The sequence below is a fragment of the Urocampus carinirostris genome, chromosome 7 (assembly GCF_059441175.1).
Source record: "Urocampus carinirostris isolate Australia breed hairy pipefish chromosome 7, RoL_Ucar_1.0, whole genome shotgun sequence".
Taxonomy (NCBI): Eukaryota; Metazoa; Chordata; class Actinopteri; order Syngnathiformes; family Syngnathidae; genus Urocampus; species Urocampus carinirostris.
In genome coordinates, this window is record NC_142355.1 from 45,744,105 (window position 1) to 45,762,094 (window position 17,990).

Sequence of the window (17,990 nt, forward strand, 5' to 3'; positions counted from 1 at the left end):
ACACTTGCTCGCTTTCAATAATACACGATATCAGACCTCAATGTTCCACAAGGTGGTCGAGAACAGTACTGCGGGTCAGAAAATGCTTTGAAATACAGTAGAGATCCCTTGTTTTTTGCTGTTAATGGGGAATGGAAATTGTCATTATATTTTTGTGGATGACCTTTTTAACCTGTGCCGCATGTGTGGAGAGACCGACCCTAGTTAAGTGGCAGAAAAACAAACACAGACAGATTGGGAAAGAAATGCAAAAATCTGTTGATAATTTATAAGATAAGATAAAATCTGCAACCTCAGAGGACGTTTTCTTGAGACACTTTGTGAATTAGAGCTATTGTAGCGAGCAGAGACGGGAGTCGTAGGCGGAGTGTCAAACAAAGGTGCCAACGAAAGCTGCTTTAATGACATTTAAACTTGCAATAACAAGAACAAACACGAGAGTGGCTCGAGCCGGCCGAATTAAGAGTCCCCCTAGGAACTCGCTAACTAAACAATGGTTCCGCGGGTGAATTATGTAAAACCCACTACACAAGCCCCCCCAGAATTCACCCATAGTCAAAGTCTCTGTGCCTGGTTGGGACGCTGACCCGGCCACTGCAGGTACAAGGAGCTGGAACAGCGGGGGGGTGAGAGCTTGTGGACTCCGTTGGAGAGTCCACAGGTGCTGGGGGCGGAGGGTCAGCGTGGGTACCCACGGGTCCGGAGGGTCGTGCCGCAGGAGGACGGCCGCGCCGTGGGGCTTGGGCCAGTTCAAATGGCTTGGACATATCCATGTGGGCAGGCTTAACCCTGTCCACGGAGACAGTCTCTGGCCTACCACCAATGTCCACGACCATAGTCTTGTCACTATGCTGCAGGACCTTAAACGGTCCATCATAAGGAGGGCGCAATGGTCCGCGGTGGGCATCGTGGCGAATGAAAACAAAACCAGCCGAGCGCAGGTTGGATGGAACCCGTGAAACTGGCCTGCCGTGTCGCGATGTGGGGATAGGCACAAACGCTCCCGCAGCGCCCTGCAAGATGGACTTCTCCCTGGATGCAGCCCAGGGTGTCGTTGGGTCTGGGATGAAATCACCTGGCACCCGCAGCACTTGACCGTAAACCAACTCAGCTGAAGAGCACTGAAGGTCCTCTTTGGGAACGGTCCTCAGTCCCAGCATGACCCAGGGTAGCTTATCGACCCAGTCCCCATCGGTCAGGCTGGCGCGCAGGGCCGCTTTCATCGAGCGGTGGAACCGCTCGCACAACCCGTTAGCCTGGGGGTGGTAGGCAGTGGTGCGGTGAAGTTTGACTCCCAGGCTCTCGGCAACCGTGTTCCACACCTCGGAGGTGAACTGTGCGCCCCTGTCAGATGAGAGATCTGCAGGGGGTCCAAAACGGGCGACCCATGTGCCGATGAACGCCCGGGCCACATCGACAGTTGAGGTGGAAGTCAGCGGAACTGCTTCAGGCCAACCGGTCGTCCTGTCCACCATCGTCAGGAGGTAAGTGAAACCGTGTGAAGGGGGCAGTGGGCCCACCAGGTCATTGTTAACGTGGTCAAACTTCCGTTCGGGGATGGCGAATGGTACCAATGGGGCCTTGATGTGACGGTGCACTTTGGCGCGTTGACATGCTACGCATGAGTCGACCCAGTCCCGGACGTCCTTTCTCATCCCTTTCCACACAAACTTCTGGGCCACTAGCTTAATGGATGCTTTCCCACCAGGATGAGACAGGCCGTGTATTGCCTCAAAAACAGCCCGACGCCAGCCAGTAGGGACAAGCGGCCTAGGCCAACCCATGGAGAGGTCACAACAAAGCTTGGCCCCTGAGTCTCCGACCGCAACCTCCTCCAGCCGCAAACCAGTGTCTGAGCTCTTAAACGTTTGGACGCCGTTATCAGAAGCCTGGTCCACACTCATACTGGAATAATCAAGCCCCAATTGCACAGCGCTGATGGTTGCTCTGGACAGGCAATCCGCAACCACGTTGGACTTCCCAGCAATGTGCCTGATGTCAGTCGTGTATTCCGATATGAATGACAGCTGGCGCTGCTGGCGGGCGGACCACGGTTCGGACGTCTTGGACATGGAGAACGTAAGAGGTTTATGATCAACAAAGACGATGAACTCACGGCCCTCCAAGATGAAACGGAGGTGGCGAATCGCCAACCAGATGGCAAGTAGTTCTCTGTCGAATGCACTGTATTTACGTTCTCTGGGGACCAGCTGGCGACTAAAAAAGGCGAGTGGCTGCCAAGCATTGTCAACCCACTGCTCGAACACGGCACCCACTGCAAGGTCTGATGCGTCTGTAGTCAGTGCGACTGGGGCTCCGGGGGCTGGGTGAGCCAGCATGGCTGCCTGGCACAGCGCGGTTTTAGTGTCCTCGAATGCCTTGGTTCTCTCAGCGGTCCATTCAACAGCTTGATTGGGTGACCTACCCTTGAAGGCCTCGTAGAGTGGGCGCATGACATCAGCGGCTCGGCGAATAAACCTATGGTAGAATGTCACCATGCCGAGAAACTCCCTGAGGCCCCGTGCTGTTGGCGGCTGAGGAAAGGTGGAGACGGCCTCTACCTTAGACGGTAGGGGGGAAGCCCCATCCTTGGTGATGAGATGCCCGAGGAAGTGGATGGAGGGTACGCCAAAAACACATTTCGCGGGATTTATAATCAGGCCATGCTGACTGAGCTTGGTGAAGAGGTCGCTTAGGTGCTCCAAGTGTTCCTCTTCTGAGGAGCTGGCAACAAGGACGTCGTCCAGGTAGACGAACACAAAAGGCATGTCCCTGAGCACTGAATCCATCAGCCTTTGGAAGGACTGAGCGGCATTTTTCAGTCCGAACGGCATCCTGAGAAATTCGAACAAACCAAATGGAGTTATCACGGCCGTCTTCGGTATATCTGAGGGATGCGCTGGCAGTTGGTGGTATCCCCGCACTAGGTCCACCTTGGAAAAGAGAAGTTTGCCTGCCAGGTGTGCAGAGAAGTCTTGAATGTGCGGGACTGGGTAACGGTCGGGCGTGGTAGCCTCGTTAAGGCGGCGATAGTCCCCGCATGGGCGCCAGCCACCGCCTGGTTTCGGGACCATGTGTAGTGGAGAGGCCCAGGGGCTGTCTGATCGGCAAATAATGCCGAGACGTTCCATGTTAGCAAATTCGGATTTAGCAGCTGCCAGTCTGTCTGGATTGAGTCGTCGGGCCCTGGCATGAACATGGGGCCCCTTGGTTTCAATGTGGTGCTCAACCCCATGTCTGGTCGTGGAGGCTGAGAAGGTGGGCTTCGCCAGACTGGGGAACTCAGCGAGGAGCCGGTGGTAAATATCACCGTCCAAGAGAGAGCTGGACAGACCCTCAAAAATCCCTTTGTCGCGGACACACGCGAGAGAGGAGAAATTCAATGCGTCAACGAGGCGGCCATTTTTCACATCGACGAGTAGTCCATTGACACACAGAAAATCTGCACCAAGAAGAGGCAAAGCAATATCCGCAGTGACAAAGTCCCATGTAAACTGCTGACCCCCTAAACACACGTCCACTGTCCGTGTCCCGTATGTGCGGATGGGGGTGTCAGTGACAGAAGTTAATGGAGGTCCATGTGTTCCCCCCCCCACATCGTCCACAGTGGCAGGGAGGACGCTCCTCTGGGCGCCGGTGTCGCACAAGAACTTTTGGCCGGAGATGGCGTCCCGTATGAACAGTAGCCGGTTTCTTGCGCCTGCACTCACGGCCGCTACAGAGTCCAGGCCTTGAAGTTTCCCGTCGCGTTGGAGGTGCAAGGGGGACGGCACTTCTTGGCCCTGGGCCCAAAACGTGCATGGTAGTAACACAGACCTGACACATTCTGATCGTCAGTGGCCGCGCGTGCCTTGCTGGCTGGGGGCGTCGCACTTGATGGTGTGTAGGTGCGTGTAGGGGGCAGCACCTCATGTGTGTATCTATGTGTGGCCAGGAAAAACCGGTCCGCTTCCTCTGCCAGTGCACGCGGATCTGTAATGGTTGTATTCGCAAGCGCCGTCTGGACATGCGGCGGCATGTGACGCAGAAAAAGTTCAGTGAAAAGAAAATTTGGCTCTTCGGTGCCAAGCAAGTTTAACATCATTTCCATGTGATCTGATGGCTTACTGTCTCCTAAGCCCTGAATAGCAGGGAGGCGTCGAGCACGCTCAGAACGCAACAGTTCAAAGATTCTGAGGAGATATGCCTTCAGTCCCTTATATTTATCCAGTTCAGGAGGGGATGTGATGAAGCTCACTGCTCTGGCTGCAGTTGAGCTCCCCAGAGCAGACACCACGTGGTAATAGCGAGAGTCATCATTAGTGATTCCGCGCAGGGCGAATTGAGCCTCTGCTTGTGCAAACCATCTTAACGCCAATGACTCCCAGAACCCGGGGAGCTTGAGAACGGGCGCGTATGCCATGTCGGTATGCTCAGTATTATGCAGGGCCTCGGAAACTTCCACGAGACTAATGTCGGGGTCACCAATGTAGCGAGACGGGAGTCGTAGGCGGAGTGTCAAACAAATGTGCCAACGAAAGCTGCTTTAATGACATTTAAACTTGCAATAACAAAAACAAACACGAGAGTGGCTCGAGCCGGCCGAATTAAGAGTCCCCCTAGGAACTCGCTAACTAAACAATGGTTCCGTGGGTGAATTATGTAAAACCCACTACACTATATAAATAGATGTGACTTGACAAGTTATACGTGTTATGGGTAAGTAATTTCAGTTTTGTTAAAACCTTGTGAAACATTGAAAAGAACAAACTAGAAGAAAACAAAAAGGTATACTTTTGCATTTGAACAAACTTGTCCTGTGGTCTTATTTTTGGACACGATAGTTTACACTGTGATAATGCTGAATTATGCTAAATAGGGAGGAGTCGAGCCTCAAAGAGACAATCACACCACATACAACACAGGCTACTACGTATCCTACATTTTTAAAAAATAAATCAATTAATATCATTGAATATACTCTTAGGTATGCTATTAGGTTGGCTTAGCAGGAAGCACTACACGATATATAAATGACCCTCTCCATAAATAGATAACACATTAGACTCTCTACATGGGAGTTAGGTGCACTAAACTGTAATAAAAATCTATATGGTTCAATTTAAGAATATGAGTAAACACAAGTTATTCAATTATTGATCATTTGTTGTTGACACTTTAAGTCAAAACAACTCATGTTACATTTTTCATTTAAGAAAACTTGTTTTATCTTGTAGAACAAACATACAATTAAATATTATTTCAACTCACAATTTCGAGTTTAGATAAGTTTTACCATATTCAAAACAATTGCCTGTCACGATTCTGTCACTTGCCTGCTAATTGCCCTCACCTGCGCTTACTCTTTCAGCCCCAGCTGCTCCTCGTTTCCTAATTATCCCTCTCCCTATTAAAGCACTTCATTCTCGGTTGCTCTTTGTCAGACCGTCAGCGAACTTCCGCACATGCAAGGCAAGAACTGTTTGACTGTGGCTCCCGTTTTGATTCCGACCCATTCCTGCTTCCTGCCTTATTCCATCCTCTGTTCCCTGTATCGATCCCCTGTCCCTGGCTTCCCAGTCAACTCCGGTTACCTGAATTACTTTCGATCCCCGACCACGCTTCATTCTTCTGTCCCGGCTACCCGAATTGCTTCCGATCCATGACCACGCTTCGTTGTCCTGTCCCAGCTACCCGACTTGCCACTTGTCCCCGGCCGCGAGGGCTTCTTGCTCCTCCTGCCAGGCAAGTACCAGATTGCTGTCTTTTCCTTTCGCCCTGACTTCCCTGATCCCTCAATAAAGCATTGTGTGAAACATTACGCATTTGGATCCACTGCTTGTTCCGGTCGTGACAGTACAAACTGACCGTTAAGTGGACCCAGCAAACGCTTATACAAGCGCTGATCAGGGAGAGATGGAGGCTCCCTCCACCCTGCAGCGTTTACAATGGACTGAGGGGGAGGTCCAAAGGACGTCGGGTGACGTCTCCGCCCTTCTTTGGCGTGTTCAGCAGCAACAACAGCTTCATCAGTGGCAGCAGCACGGCTGGTTGCAGTCCCGGGGCCCCTTGCCCATCGGCTGCCTGTCAGTGCCGGAGCGCCAGCGGCGTCTGTCCGTGGGCCTTTGTTTATACTGTGGCGGGCTAGGACACCAAGTCTCATCATGTCCGTTAAAATGGGAAAAGCTCACCGGAAGTTGGAGAAGTCCGACTGAGCTCAGCTCACATCCAGACCTCCAGACCCAGAACACCAGTACTCATGGCCCACCTGCTAGTTGCCGATTCCACGCAGTCCCTGTCCGCCCTTGTTGACTCTGGCACTGAGGCCAACATCCTAAACATGTCCGTAGCCCGGAGGATGTGCCGCCTTCCTCCGAGGCATCAGTCTGATCTGAGGAGTACTGAACCCCTTTTTTGCCGCTCCCTGCCGCCTGGTTGGCGGTGCCTGTGTTTGTTTTTCCTTTAGAGACTTCTGGAGCTCTCCTTTGAAGGGCTTTCTGTGACAATTCTGTCACTTGCCCGCTAATTTCCCTCATCTGCGCCCACTCTTTCAGCCCCAGCCGCCACTCGTTTCCTAATTATCTCTCTCCCTATTTAAGCACTCCATTCTCTGTCAGTCTGTCAGCGAACCTCCGCACATGGAAGGTAAGCACTTTTTTGCTCTGGCTCCCATTTTTATTCCAACCGGTTCGTGCTTCCTGCCTGATTCCGTCCTGTTTCCTGTATCGATCCCCTGTCCCTGGCTTCCCGATTACGTCTGGTTACCTGACTTGCTTCCGATCCCCAACCACGCTTCCTTCTCCTGTCCCGGCTACCTGACTTGCTTCCGATCCACAACTACACTTCGTCCTCCTGTGCCGTCTACCCGACTTGCCACCTGTCATCGGCCGCAAGGGACTCCTGCTCCTCCTGCCCAGTGAGCACCAGATCACTGTCTTTTCCTTTCGCCCTGACTTCCCCAATGCCTTAACAAAATATTGAGTGAAACGTTATGCATTTGGGTCCACTGTTTGTTTCATTTGTGACATTGTCATTAAAATTTATGTTAACTCATGTTTTAAAGCACTAAATTGGATAAAAAAAAAAAATAAAGTGGACTAATGTTTTTAATTTTTATTGCTAATCATAGCTATATGGACAAGTATGCTCCATGAACTCATGTGACACACCACTGCATTTTAGCCAGAATAAATATAGGCAGAAATCGCTGCGGATTGCTGAAAAAAACTGGCCTAAGTCATGATAATACTGTAATGAAAAAGAAGAGTGCATTGTAACAATAGTGCAATGAAAATAAGTAGCATGTGTAACGGGACCCAGGTGGATGGGCTAGCTCCAGATGGTGTTACACATTTGTTTTATATATTTTTGTTTTTTTGGTTGTTGTTTTTTTTACCTCATCTGCAAAATAGATGATAAATCTCAGTCTCACTCGACACTATTTAATTGTTGGCATTAAAGCTCATTTATTGAGCAAGTCTCACTAAATCACGTGAGGCCCCGTGAGATTTGGCCCAAGCACCCTTCTCTGACCTGTGAGACTTTGCCATCTAGTGGTGATATGCTGGTACTTCTCTTACTCTTTCTGCTCTACAAAACTCAATAGCCTGAAAAATAATAATAAACTTCCCCTAACAGTTAAATACGGATTACACAAAATAAAAATCCTAAAATATAACATTTTAACTAGTCAGCAACCCTTTTTGCACCACACATGGCATTTAAGCAGCAATTAAAAATAAAATTCACAAGGTATATATATTTAGTTTCGTGCTAAAGTATTTATTATTTTTACAGTTTCATTTTCAGAACAGAACATGGAGTTTTGGCAACACAGGGCGGTCACAAGACAAAGGAGTTTAAATACGTCACGATTACAAGATGTGTTTATTTTCCCCTTGTACATGGAATAATTCCTGGAGATGACACACTGTGGGAAAAGGTGCAAATTGAAAGGCTAGGACAGCAATATACAGTATGACCATGCGAAATTAAGTACAAAACCAACAGTACAGACACTGAAAATACAATGGTCCCCTGGTTACCAAAAAACAGTGATCAGAGAACAACTACCGTATTTTCCGCACTATAAGGCGCACCTAAAAGCCTTTATTTTTTTCAAAAGCTGACCATGCGCCTTATAATACAGTGCGCCTTATATATGATCAATATTAGGTCGCAAAGTCTTGCAACTAAGGCAAGCAGCCGCCGACTAGATTTTCCCCAGAAGGCGAAGTAGTCCGCGGTGTATGCTGGGATTTATATACGGGCGTTTCATTTCCTAACCAATGAGTGAATCATCATTTGAATCAGTCACTATTGGCTAAAGTTATTCGGAGGTAAAGGGGGCGGATCCTTTTTATCATTTACAGGCTCGCATAGGCTAAAGGGGCGAAACAAAGCCTGCAATTGGCCGAAAAAGATGAATGTGAATCACACGTTGGGTTGCACTACGGCATAGAGAAAACATTTTTTACTACTCTGTATTTGTAAATATTTTACTCTCCTGGATTTACTTCACTCACGGTTGTAAGAAGACCATGGTTACGTATCATTATTGAACATGATGGCTGCAAGAGAACTTAGGTGAGCTATGCGGCTTTATATTTTCCCGGTATCTTGTTTCAGAACGATCTTGATGTTTCTGTGATGAGTCTATTTTTAAACTAAATTCAATTCAAAGTGTTTATTGTCATATGCACAGTAAAGAACCCCGTTTCCCTGCACAATAAAATTCTTACTTTGCTGTCCCCACAGTTGCAGGCAAAAATAAAATGGAAACTAAGAAATGTTTGGCATTTCTTGAATCCCAAGACTTTAACCTTCCGAATTATATTTGGAATGATGCATTTGAGTGATTGGTGACATCGTACAGACACTGTTTCCGTATATGTCTGAGACACGTATTTGCTTCTTTGCAAGCTTTCGGAATGTTAAGGGGGTAATAAGTTTGACTGAACTATCTGACTGTTTTGTCGACGTTCCCATAAGGCGCTAGCCTTATAATCCGGTGTGCCTTATGTATGGAAAATATAGGACCAAAAACTATTTTTTGGGGGTGCACCCTATAACCCGGTGCGCCTTATAGTGCGGAAAATACGATACGTACAATAAACATACATTACAATAAGGCTATCATAGTAGATCAAATAAAGGCTTTTTGTGTACAATTAGTTGTGATTGTTAATATTTTAGAGTACAGTGGAACCTCGGTTCTCGACCATAATCCGTTCCAGAACCCTGTTCGAAAACCGATTTGTTCGATCACCGAAATCATTTTTCCTATCAAAAATAATGTAAATCGTTTTAATCCGTTCTATCACCCTGAATGTTTACCTTGAATGTTTAACGTAAAGATAAAGCTAACCCAGGCTAATCGTACGTCCGTGTTATCGTAATCTTCTGTACGAAAGATTATGCTAACATGAACGTGTAAAAATAAAAAAATCAGGTAGTTTGAAAGTCATTTAGCACCCGGGTCTCCACAGCAAGTGGTGAGCGGTTCATTGCAAAGGGGGTTCCGTTCCAACACCCTGAATGTTTACCTGAATGTTCAACTTAAACATAATGCTAACCCAGGCTAATCGTACGTTCCCGTTATCGTAATCTTCCGTACGAAAGATTACGCTAACATGAACGTGTAAAAATAAAAAAAAAAGGATAAAGAAAAGAATCATGAATAGGATTTCTTACCTCTGTGGTGGTCAGCAGAAGGCGCAGGGGGACGGTGGTGCTATTATTTCTTTCTTAAATGCAATAGTTGTACGCACTACTTTTCTTTTTTCACCTGTAGCAACTTTGCTGCTTGCACTGACTTTCTTCGGAGGCATAATTAGGGGCTAAAATACTTCGTACACCTATATTAAAAGCGAAAGCAAAACAAAGCACGTCCGCACGCAATAACAGTTGGTCACGAAAAGAGCGATCTACACCCGTACGCCGCTCAGTATCGCATCCTAGCGTACGCACTCACGCATTACCGGCGTTCGAACTCCGTTTTTTTGACCAAACAGCGAAGCAAGAATTTCTCAAAATTTTTGGTCGGACTCCGATTTGTTCAAATTGAGAGGCGTTCGAAAACCGAGGTTCCACTGTACATTGATTTCTCTCTGGTGTTGGTGACATCTGCATCCACTTTAACAAACTAATTTTCTAGAATACGATCACGCTTTGTTTTAATAAACGCGCTATATGGACTACGATCACTTTATTATTTTAACAAACTCGCTTTATTGTTTTAATAAACTCATTGTATACATTACGATCGCTTTAGTCGGATGCTCAGCAGATTGCGCGTTCACGCAAGGTGGGAGGATTTTGCAGGGGAGTCGGATTTAGGAATACAGCAATACTGCAAAATAAACCTTTAGCGATACTATAAAAATTATTCTACGGAAATATCACGAAAATACTCCAAAAATAAAATTACAGTAACACTGTATTACAAAAATACTACAGATATACAACAAACATTCTTATATTTAAATACTTCAAAATACAACATAGAAAGTACAAATACACTAAAAATGATAATACAGTAATACTACAAAAGGGCAGCACGGCGGCACAGTTTTGAGGTCATGAGATCGAACCTTCCTGTGTGTAGTTTGTGTGGGTTTCCTCCCACATTCCAAAAAACATGCATGTCAGGTGAATTGGCCGGTCCAAATTGTCCGTAAGTGAGTTGTCTGTCCCTGTTTGCCCTGCGACTGGCTGGCAACCAGTTCAGGTGTCCGCTTGCCCACTGCCCGAAGATAGCTGGGATGGACTCCAACACCCCCGCGGCTCTACTGAGGATAAGCAGTGCAGATAATGGATGGATGGATAATACTACAAAAATACAATAATCATAAAACTACTGTAATAATACAAAAATATTAAGACAATACTACAGATACACAACAACAAAAAATCAACTTTCAAAATACAACAAAAGTACTACAGAAACACACAAAAAATCTACTATGGAAATACTATGTGAAAATTACTTCAGAATTACAACAAAATAGTACAAAAAATAAAACTTCAGTAATTTTACAAAATATTACAGAACTTCAATAAAAATCAGACTTCAAAAATATTAAATAAAACAGTAATACTACAGTAATACTTCAAAACTAAATAACAAATGAAGTGCTTAAAACAGGGACCCAATATACTATTTTGCTCTAATTGTGGTCGTTTTAAAACCAATTTGATGAAACTACCCATCCATCCATCCATTATCTGTACCGCTTATCCTCAGTAGGGTCGCGGAGCCCATCCCAGTTATCTTCGGGCAGTGGGCAGGGGACACCCTGAACTGGTTGCCAGCCAATCGCAGGGCACACAGACACAGGCAACTCGCTCACTCATTCACACTTTGACAATTTGGACTGGCCAATTCACCTGAAATGCATAATTTTGGAATGTGGGAGGAAACCGAAGTGCCCGGAGGAAACCCACGCAATCACAGGAAGTCCGTTAGCTGGATTTTAACCCATGACCTCAGAACTGTGCCGCACACGCGCTAACCACTGCGCCGCCGTGCTGCCCTTGATGAAACGAATCTATTTAAAAAGAAGTTTAACATGTCACTTGCAGCCACAGACTCCAAACAGTTGACCACCCCTGGAGTACAATATGGATATCTACTAGGTATATCTAATATCTAGTAGGTGTGCAAATTATCAAATAATAGTGGGCCCTATATATAATTTTGCTTAGGGCCCCATGAAGGCTTGGGCCAGTCCTGAGTAGAATAAACATAAATATTAGGTTTAATTAAATAGTATTCAAAGTACTTTTAAACATGTATGTTTATATTTATCAAAGGGATAGTGTGTATTAGTTGTCCACAGGATGTTGATGTACTGTGGTGTGCAACTGAAAAGGAGCGCAAAAAACCGAAAGCAGAAACACAAACTACGGAGACTCAAAGTGACCTTCAGGGTGCAAAACACTAGCTACAATAAGCTATGTCTATTTTGTTCGAGTTCATGGGCTAGCTTGTTGTTCTGCCTGCAGAGCTTGTTAAGAGTAATGGGGCTTTAATTGTGCTGTATGTGCTTAATCTATTGATTTGCTTGGTTACAGTTGTTTTAGTAAAACAATTTCATTTGTTATACTTCTTTTTCGTTATTGATTGTATTGCTTACACTATTTGCATTTTCTGACTTTATTTTCATAATATTGTGCAATGGAAGGTATGTTTGACATGGTTATATTCTGTAATTTGAATAGTCTGCGTTCTGTGAAGTCCTTTGTGACTCCATGTGAACAATGGCTGTACAAATAATCATGACTTGACCATTTCATTTGCTCGGCCTTTCGTGAGGTTTTTGGGTCACCAATGCAGAAAAAATACTGATTATGTCGATTCCTTTCGGGTAAATCTCATGTTGTGGAAATTCCAATTTTCTCAACCTACAATTATTTATAAAAGGCACATTTACATATTTTATTTTTTCCTATTGTTAATTCAAACGTATTTTCACCGCTAGGAGTTGCTAAATAATACAAACTGTCAAACTGAGGAAATCACTCAAAAAGTCATACCACAGCACCACAGTGTAAGGGACTCAAGTCTGCTGTTGATGTATTTGTAAATGAATATACCACACAGATGATACATCTTTGTTCATGCTTATAATTATATCTAAGAAATGTAATTAAAAAGAAATGTGCTTTTCGTTCGAATGTGAAAATCGCACAACTATCCTACTGTCCTAAGATAGTAAACCAGTATAAATGAATGGCCTTTATTGTCATACCACAGGACAAACATGTACATTGAAATTGTAGCACTTCGCCTTTAAGTACAAGTAAAACAAATGTAAAAAGTTAAAAACCTCATCGTCAAGTTTGCTGATAACATCACTGTGGTCGTGCTGATCTCACAAAGCGATGATGCAGCCTACAGAGAAGGTCCAGAGAATAGAGCAGGGGTTGCTAACGTGGTGCCTCCTAATTACAGTGAGGTGCCAGGGGACAGGATCTGAAAATAGCTAACCTTTGTTGGGTCAATAAGATTTTCCAGTAAAATTGTTTTTTTTAAAGTGGTTGACTGAGGTGTCTGTTAAACCCTACTTCCAATAATTGAAAGCTCTGTAATAGCACAAGATGTTATTTTAGATGTTCATATCAAACTGTGTGCCCTTTGCGCCTTTCAGATAGGGGATACCAAGGATGTCAAACTCATTTTCACCAAGGTTTTTGGTTTGAACAATTTTATTGACACTTTTAACAGCAAATAAACAATGTGAGGTTTGAACAATTTTTCTCGACACTTTTAACAGCAACTAAGGATATTCACGATTTCGTTATATAATTTTCTAACAATATGATGTTTGAACAATGTCTGTCGACTTTTTTAACAGCAAATAAACCCATTCACTATTTCATTATATCATATTCCAACAATATGAGGTTTTAGACACTTTTATCAGCAATTAAATACATTCACAATTTCATTATATCATATTCTAACAATATGAGGTTTGAACAATTTTTATCGACACTTTTAAAAGCAGTTAACCAATGTGTAAAGGGCAATACTATTGTGCAGGGGCATAGCTCTGTCTTCTCAAGAGGGATTTCTTCCCACCCTCCCAAGCAGCATCTTCCAGTCCTCTGCCCGGGATGCCCAGATGGGTCCGCTCCCTTCTTGCTTCTACTTTTTACAACCACCCAAATAGCCAGGCCGTTGCTGCCGGAACCCCCACAGAGGAGCTCCGGTTAACTCCTCCGAGTGGGTGCGTCCTAGGCTTGCCGCTCGCAGATTGTATGGTATCTGCAGCCATTCGGAGCACAGCCACAGGAGGGGAACTGCCTACACCTACTTACCAGCAGATTTCTGGAGGTCCAGATGGCGTCTTTGATGGCGGCGAGAGTGAGCCAGTCCTTGGCAAAGTAGTTCTGTGACCCTTTCGACCGACTCACCTCGTAAAGCACGTATTGTGTGTCAGGGACTTCCCCTGCTGGCAAGTCCGGGAATTTTCCTAGGTGGACAGCTATTGCCCTTAGGTCCTCGGCAGCGCTGCACTCCCAAAAAAGGTGCCTCACAGACTCCTGCGCGCCGCAGCCAGGTCGAAATCGCTGCCATTCCTCGGTGGTAAATGACGGCTCTGACTGAGAGAACCTCATGAGCCACCATCCATGACAGGTCCCGTAGTCTGGCTGGGAGGGCAGGATGAATCACGTTACTCCAGACCGTTGTAGGCTCGCCAAACGCAAGCCCCCGCACAGGACTCACTGTTGCTCGCTCCTGCACAATAGCAATAAGGGCCCTGTGGTTTTGTAAAGTGTGACATTCTTGTGTTTCTAAATCAAATAACTTTAAAAAGTCCCGAATAAAAAGATGGTGGCAAGTTAATAGACACCGGTATCAAGTGATTGTTTGGTACGAGTTTTAGCTTCCGCAAGTACGAGCCCATCCAGAACCGGGTCATCGCGTGACTTTTCGGGTTGTTGGGTGGGCCCACAGTGTTTTGGAAGTGGAGGGAGACATATTTGCTCCCCAGGAAGAGCTGGAAGTCAGGCACCCCTTTCCCCCCTTTTTCTTTTCCATTGTATCTCTCTTTATCCTTTCCCACTTTGAGCCCCAGATAAAGTGAAAAATGGCTTGGTCCAGTTTTAAAAGCACGTTTCTTTTTGGCATAAAAACTAAACTAGGGCCAAATCTATGTAATGTCTGTCCTCAAAGAGCCTGTAAACATGGCATGATAAACAAATTCATTTATGATTCATTCAAGTCACTGAAATTACAGTTCCATTAGAAAAAAAGGTTGCCACACATATATAATAAAGTAACCTTATGAAAATTTAATCTTTTTGCGATATTTTATGCATCAATTCCACTTGTTGGCTTTGGTTTATAACACGGGCCATCAGTCAATTGGATGATAGTTGACAGGCATTGTGGGAAATGTAGTTTTTGGTCAAATAACTCAACTTACTTTTAGTCGCACAGATATTTTGAGCAATTTTGAGCAAAGGTCAAAATAAAATTATTCAACAAGCCACATTAGACCCGTGGGCCATGAGTTTGACATATGGGACAAACAGTGCAAGTCATAATCTATCTATCCATCTATCTACCCTGGACATATCCCTCGAAAGGGGTGACCGACAGCAAGACAACACATACAAAAATAACGAAAATTAAAAAATAAAAGGATAAAAAGAGAAAAAGTAGCAAAAAAAACAACAACACACACACAAACATATTTGGACCATGGCCAACTCAAATGACCAAACACCCAAACAGGTTAGGCACCTCGGCACCCAAGTTGGTCATGCCTTTCCCCCCCCCAATGAAACAGGACACAAGAAAGCAACCATGTCACTCGGGTTAGGGTGACGTGACACAACACACTCTTCTGTTCAACAATAGGGCCCGACAGCTTTCACTAGTTTACCCCTGCCGCATCATAATCACCCTAATCATGATCTGTAATTTACATGATGCATGTAATATTGCAAAAAATAAAAAGCATTGGGGGAAAATAAATACAAAATGTTTAACGCTCAAATTGACGATAGCAATTACAGCTATGATTACGTTGAAATTTTAGCTGGTTTTTATTACGATCAATTTTATAGCATCTGTGACTTTGTACGTGACACCCCCTGTGTCAAATTGAAACACCATGCCCCTCACAAGGAGACATCCAAAACATAAAGAACGCTCAGTGTCCTGGACTTGACATGTCAGCCGTGAATTGCTCTTGAACACAAACTTCCAGATCCTTACATAATTTTACTGACCAGACACATTCTAAAACATGCGTCGGCACCCTAAACTGTTGAAATGGCCACACGGGGCCCCAATGTCACTTGCCATTTGTTGGCATTGCTCATCAGGCCATTGCTCTATTTAAACTGATTGTCAATGAGTGTTCCCTTCATTTTGGCCCTCTTGGCCTCCAGTTCAGCCAGCTCCTGCAACCTCCTCTTACTCATACCCTTCCTCTCAAGCTGCTTCTCGATCACTTTGGCGTTCTGTGCGTAGGAGTCGGCCACCTCCCTGGCCTCGATCTCCTCCTCCTCCTCGTCGATTGTGGACACGGTGACGGAGCTGAACTTGCCCATGTCTTTGGTGCGTTTAGTCATCATCACTCGGACCTTCTTGGGGGGTTCGGGTTGCTTTTGACTGTACACGCTGGTGTTGCCGATCCCTCGTCCGAATTTGACCACGGCACCTTCCACGATGAAGGTGGCCTGGGTGTTCTTCTCCCGGTGCTGATAGAACAACAGCAAGCCGCACTTGCCGCACTTTGTGCGATACTGCCTCTCAATGCCCTCGCTTCTCTTGATGTATGTGTTCTCGTCTTGCTCTACGTTGCAGAATTTGTGCGCGTGTTTCACGGCATCGATGACGCGAGCTCTGTCGCGGGGCCTCATAGGCAGCTTCTCCAGCTGGCAATCCAACACTAAAACCATCTGGCCGCACAAGCAGTAGTAGACATGGAGGGGCTTCTCTCCGTCGTCGTATTCCTCTCGGTCTCGTGTATCCGAACACACAACACTTCTGGACACGACCTTGGGCATCTTGGATCGTTTTTCGAATATTTGGGATGGGTTGCGTCTTATTGCTTCAACGCTATGGCATTAAACGAATGGGAAATGAAAAGACAATGGACGCTAATTTACTTTCAATGTGCAATGGTAAAATATTTCCCGCGAGGAACACTGGTCAAATCGAGCCAAACGTTCCGCATATGGCAAATTCGCAAAAATTGGCACAGGTTATACGTTATAATGTTTGTGATTATCCAACAAGTGAAAATGGGAAATAAGGAAGTAAAATTATGTGCATATTCATTTTTATTTAACTCTTTCATGGGCTGAATGGGTAGCATGTTTCTTTTGGTAGTGCCTTTTGGTGTAATATTCTTTGAAAGCAGCCAGTGTCTTAGCAAATTAGGCTGACACAGTTATGTCGGATTTCAGTGAAAAACGACTCCAAGTTCTACTTGTCCTGGAAGCAGCGGTCCTCACAGTCAGCATTTTTATTTACATTCTCCATATCGGAAATAGGGTGGGCTAAAATTTTCAAAGAAAGCCAAGGGCAAGGTGGGGAAAGGGCTACTACTGTCATCATCTGGTGAAATATTTTTTTTTTTAAGTAAAAATTTATTTTATGCTCCAGTCAACATTACTGTTGGGCCACATATTATTAGTTTCTTACATAGGTAGCTGGCCAGTAAAAATGTGATCATGGGCCATAATTAGAACGTCGGGCATGCCTAGTACAGAGCAAAAGTGGGAATGCTGGCCTCATCGGGCGAGTCAGGCTTCTGAATCTGGCCCACAAAATGTTTAAAATTTTATGATAAAATGGTAAAAAAAATGCTACTAATAAAAAATAATTGATTTGGAGCCACTCTTGTCCCAAATGTTCGTAACATTCAAATAGCTGGCTACATCATTCTTTAATCCCTATATATATTTTTTTTTTTCATAAAAACAAGGTGTTTAAAAAAAAAAAGGATATCCCTTTGAGATGTAAATTTTACCGAAAGTTGTCAAATCAAATCAAGTCAAGTCATATTTATTTATATAGCCGTTAATAACAAGAAGCCTCAAAGAGCTGTACAGACTACAGACTATCAATACACATCCCCTGATCTAAAACCTACATGAGGGCAAGGAAAAACGCAAAACCTCAGCATGAGAAAATTAAGACACCTTGAAAACGGGCCGTGTAAAGTAGGCCGTTTTTGACTACCTCTAAAGTTTTGTTTTTGATATAACCCATCCTCCTAGCATAAATGTGATTATTGGCCATTTGAACTATGCATTTTGAACCAATCCAATTTGTTCTGTTCCTCAATTGTGCGCAGGATATTCATGATTAAACCTGAAAGAGCATTTCAAAAGCATTAGTATTATCTAAAGAATTTCACAAATGTTCAATATAATATGTGCAGCGCGCAAGCTACAGCATACGTCAATTACGTAATCCATCAAACATCCATCCATCCATTATCTTTCGCTTATCCGGGGTTGCGTCGCGGGGGCAGCAGCCT

The 17,990-nt window shown here is 44.8% G+C and overlaps 1 protein-coding gene across 1 annotated transcript; it reads right to left on the bottom strand.

Moving 5' to 3' along the window:
- Positions 1-13,155: 13,155 nt before the first annotated feature.
- Positions 13,156-16,637, bottom strand: steep1 (STING1 ER exit protein 1). Its single transcript, XM_088341108.1, has one exon. The coding sequence runs from the start codon at positions 16,507-16,509 to the stop codon at positions 15,832-15,834; it is 678 nt and encodes a 225-aa protein (XP_088197234.1). The 5' UTR covers positions 16,510-16,637; the 3' UTR covers positions 13,156-15,831.
- Between the last annotated feature and the right edge of the window lie 1,353 nt (positions 16,638-17,990).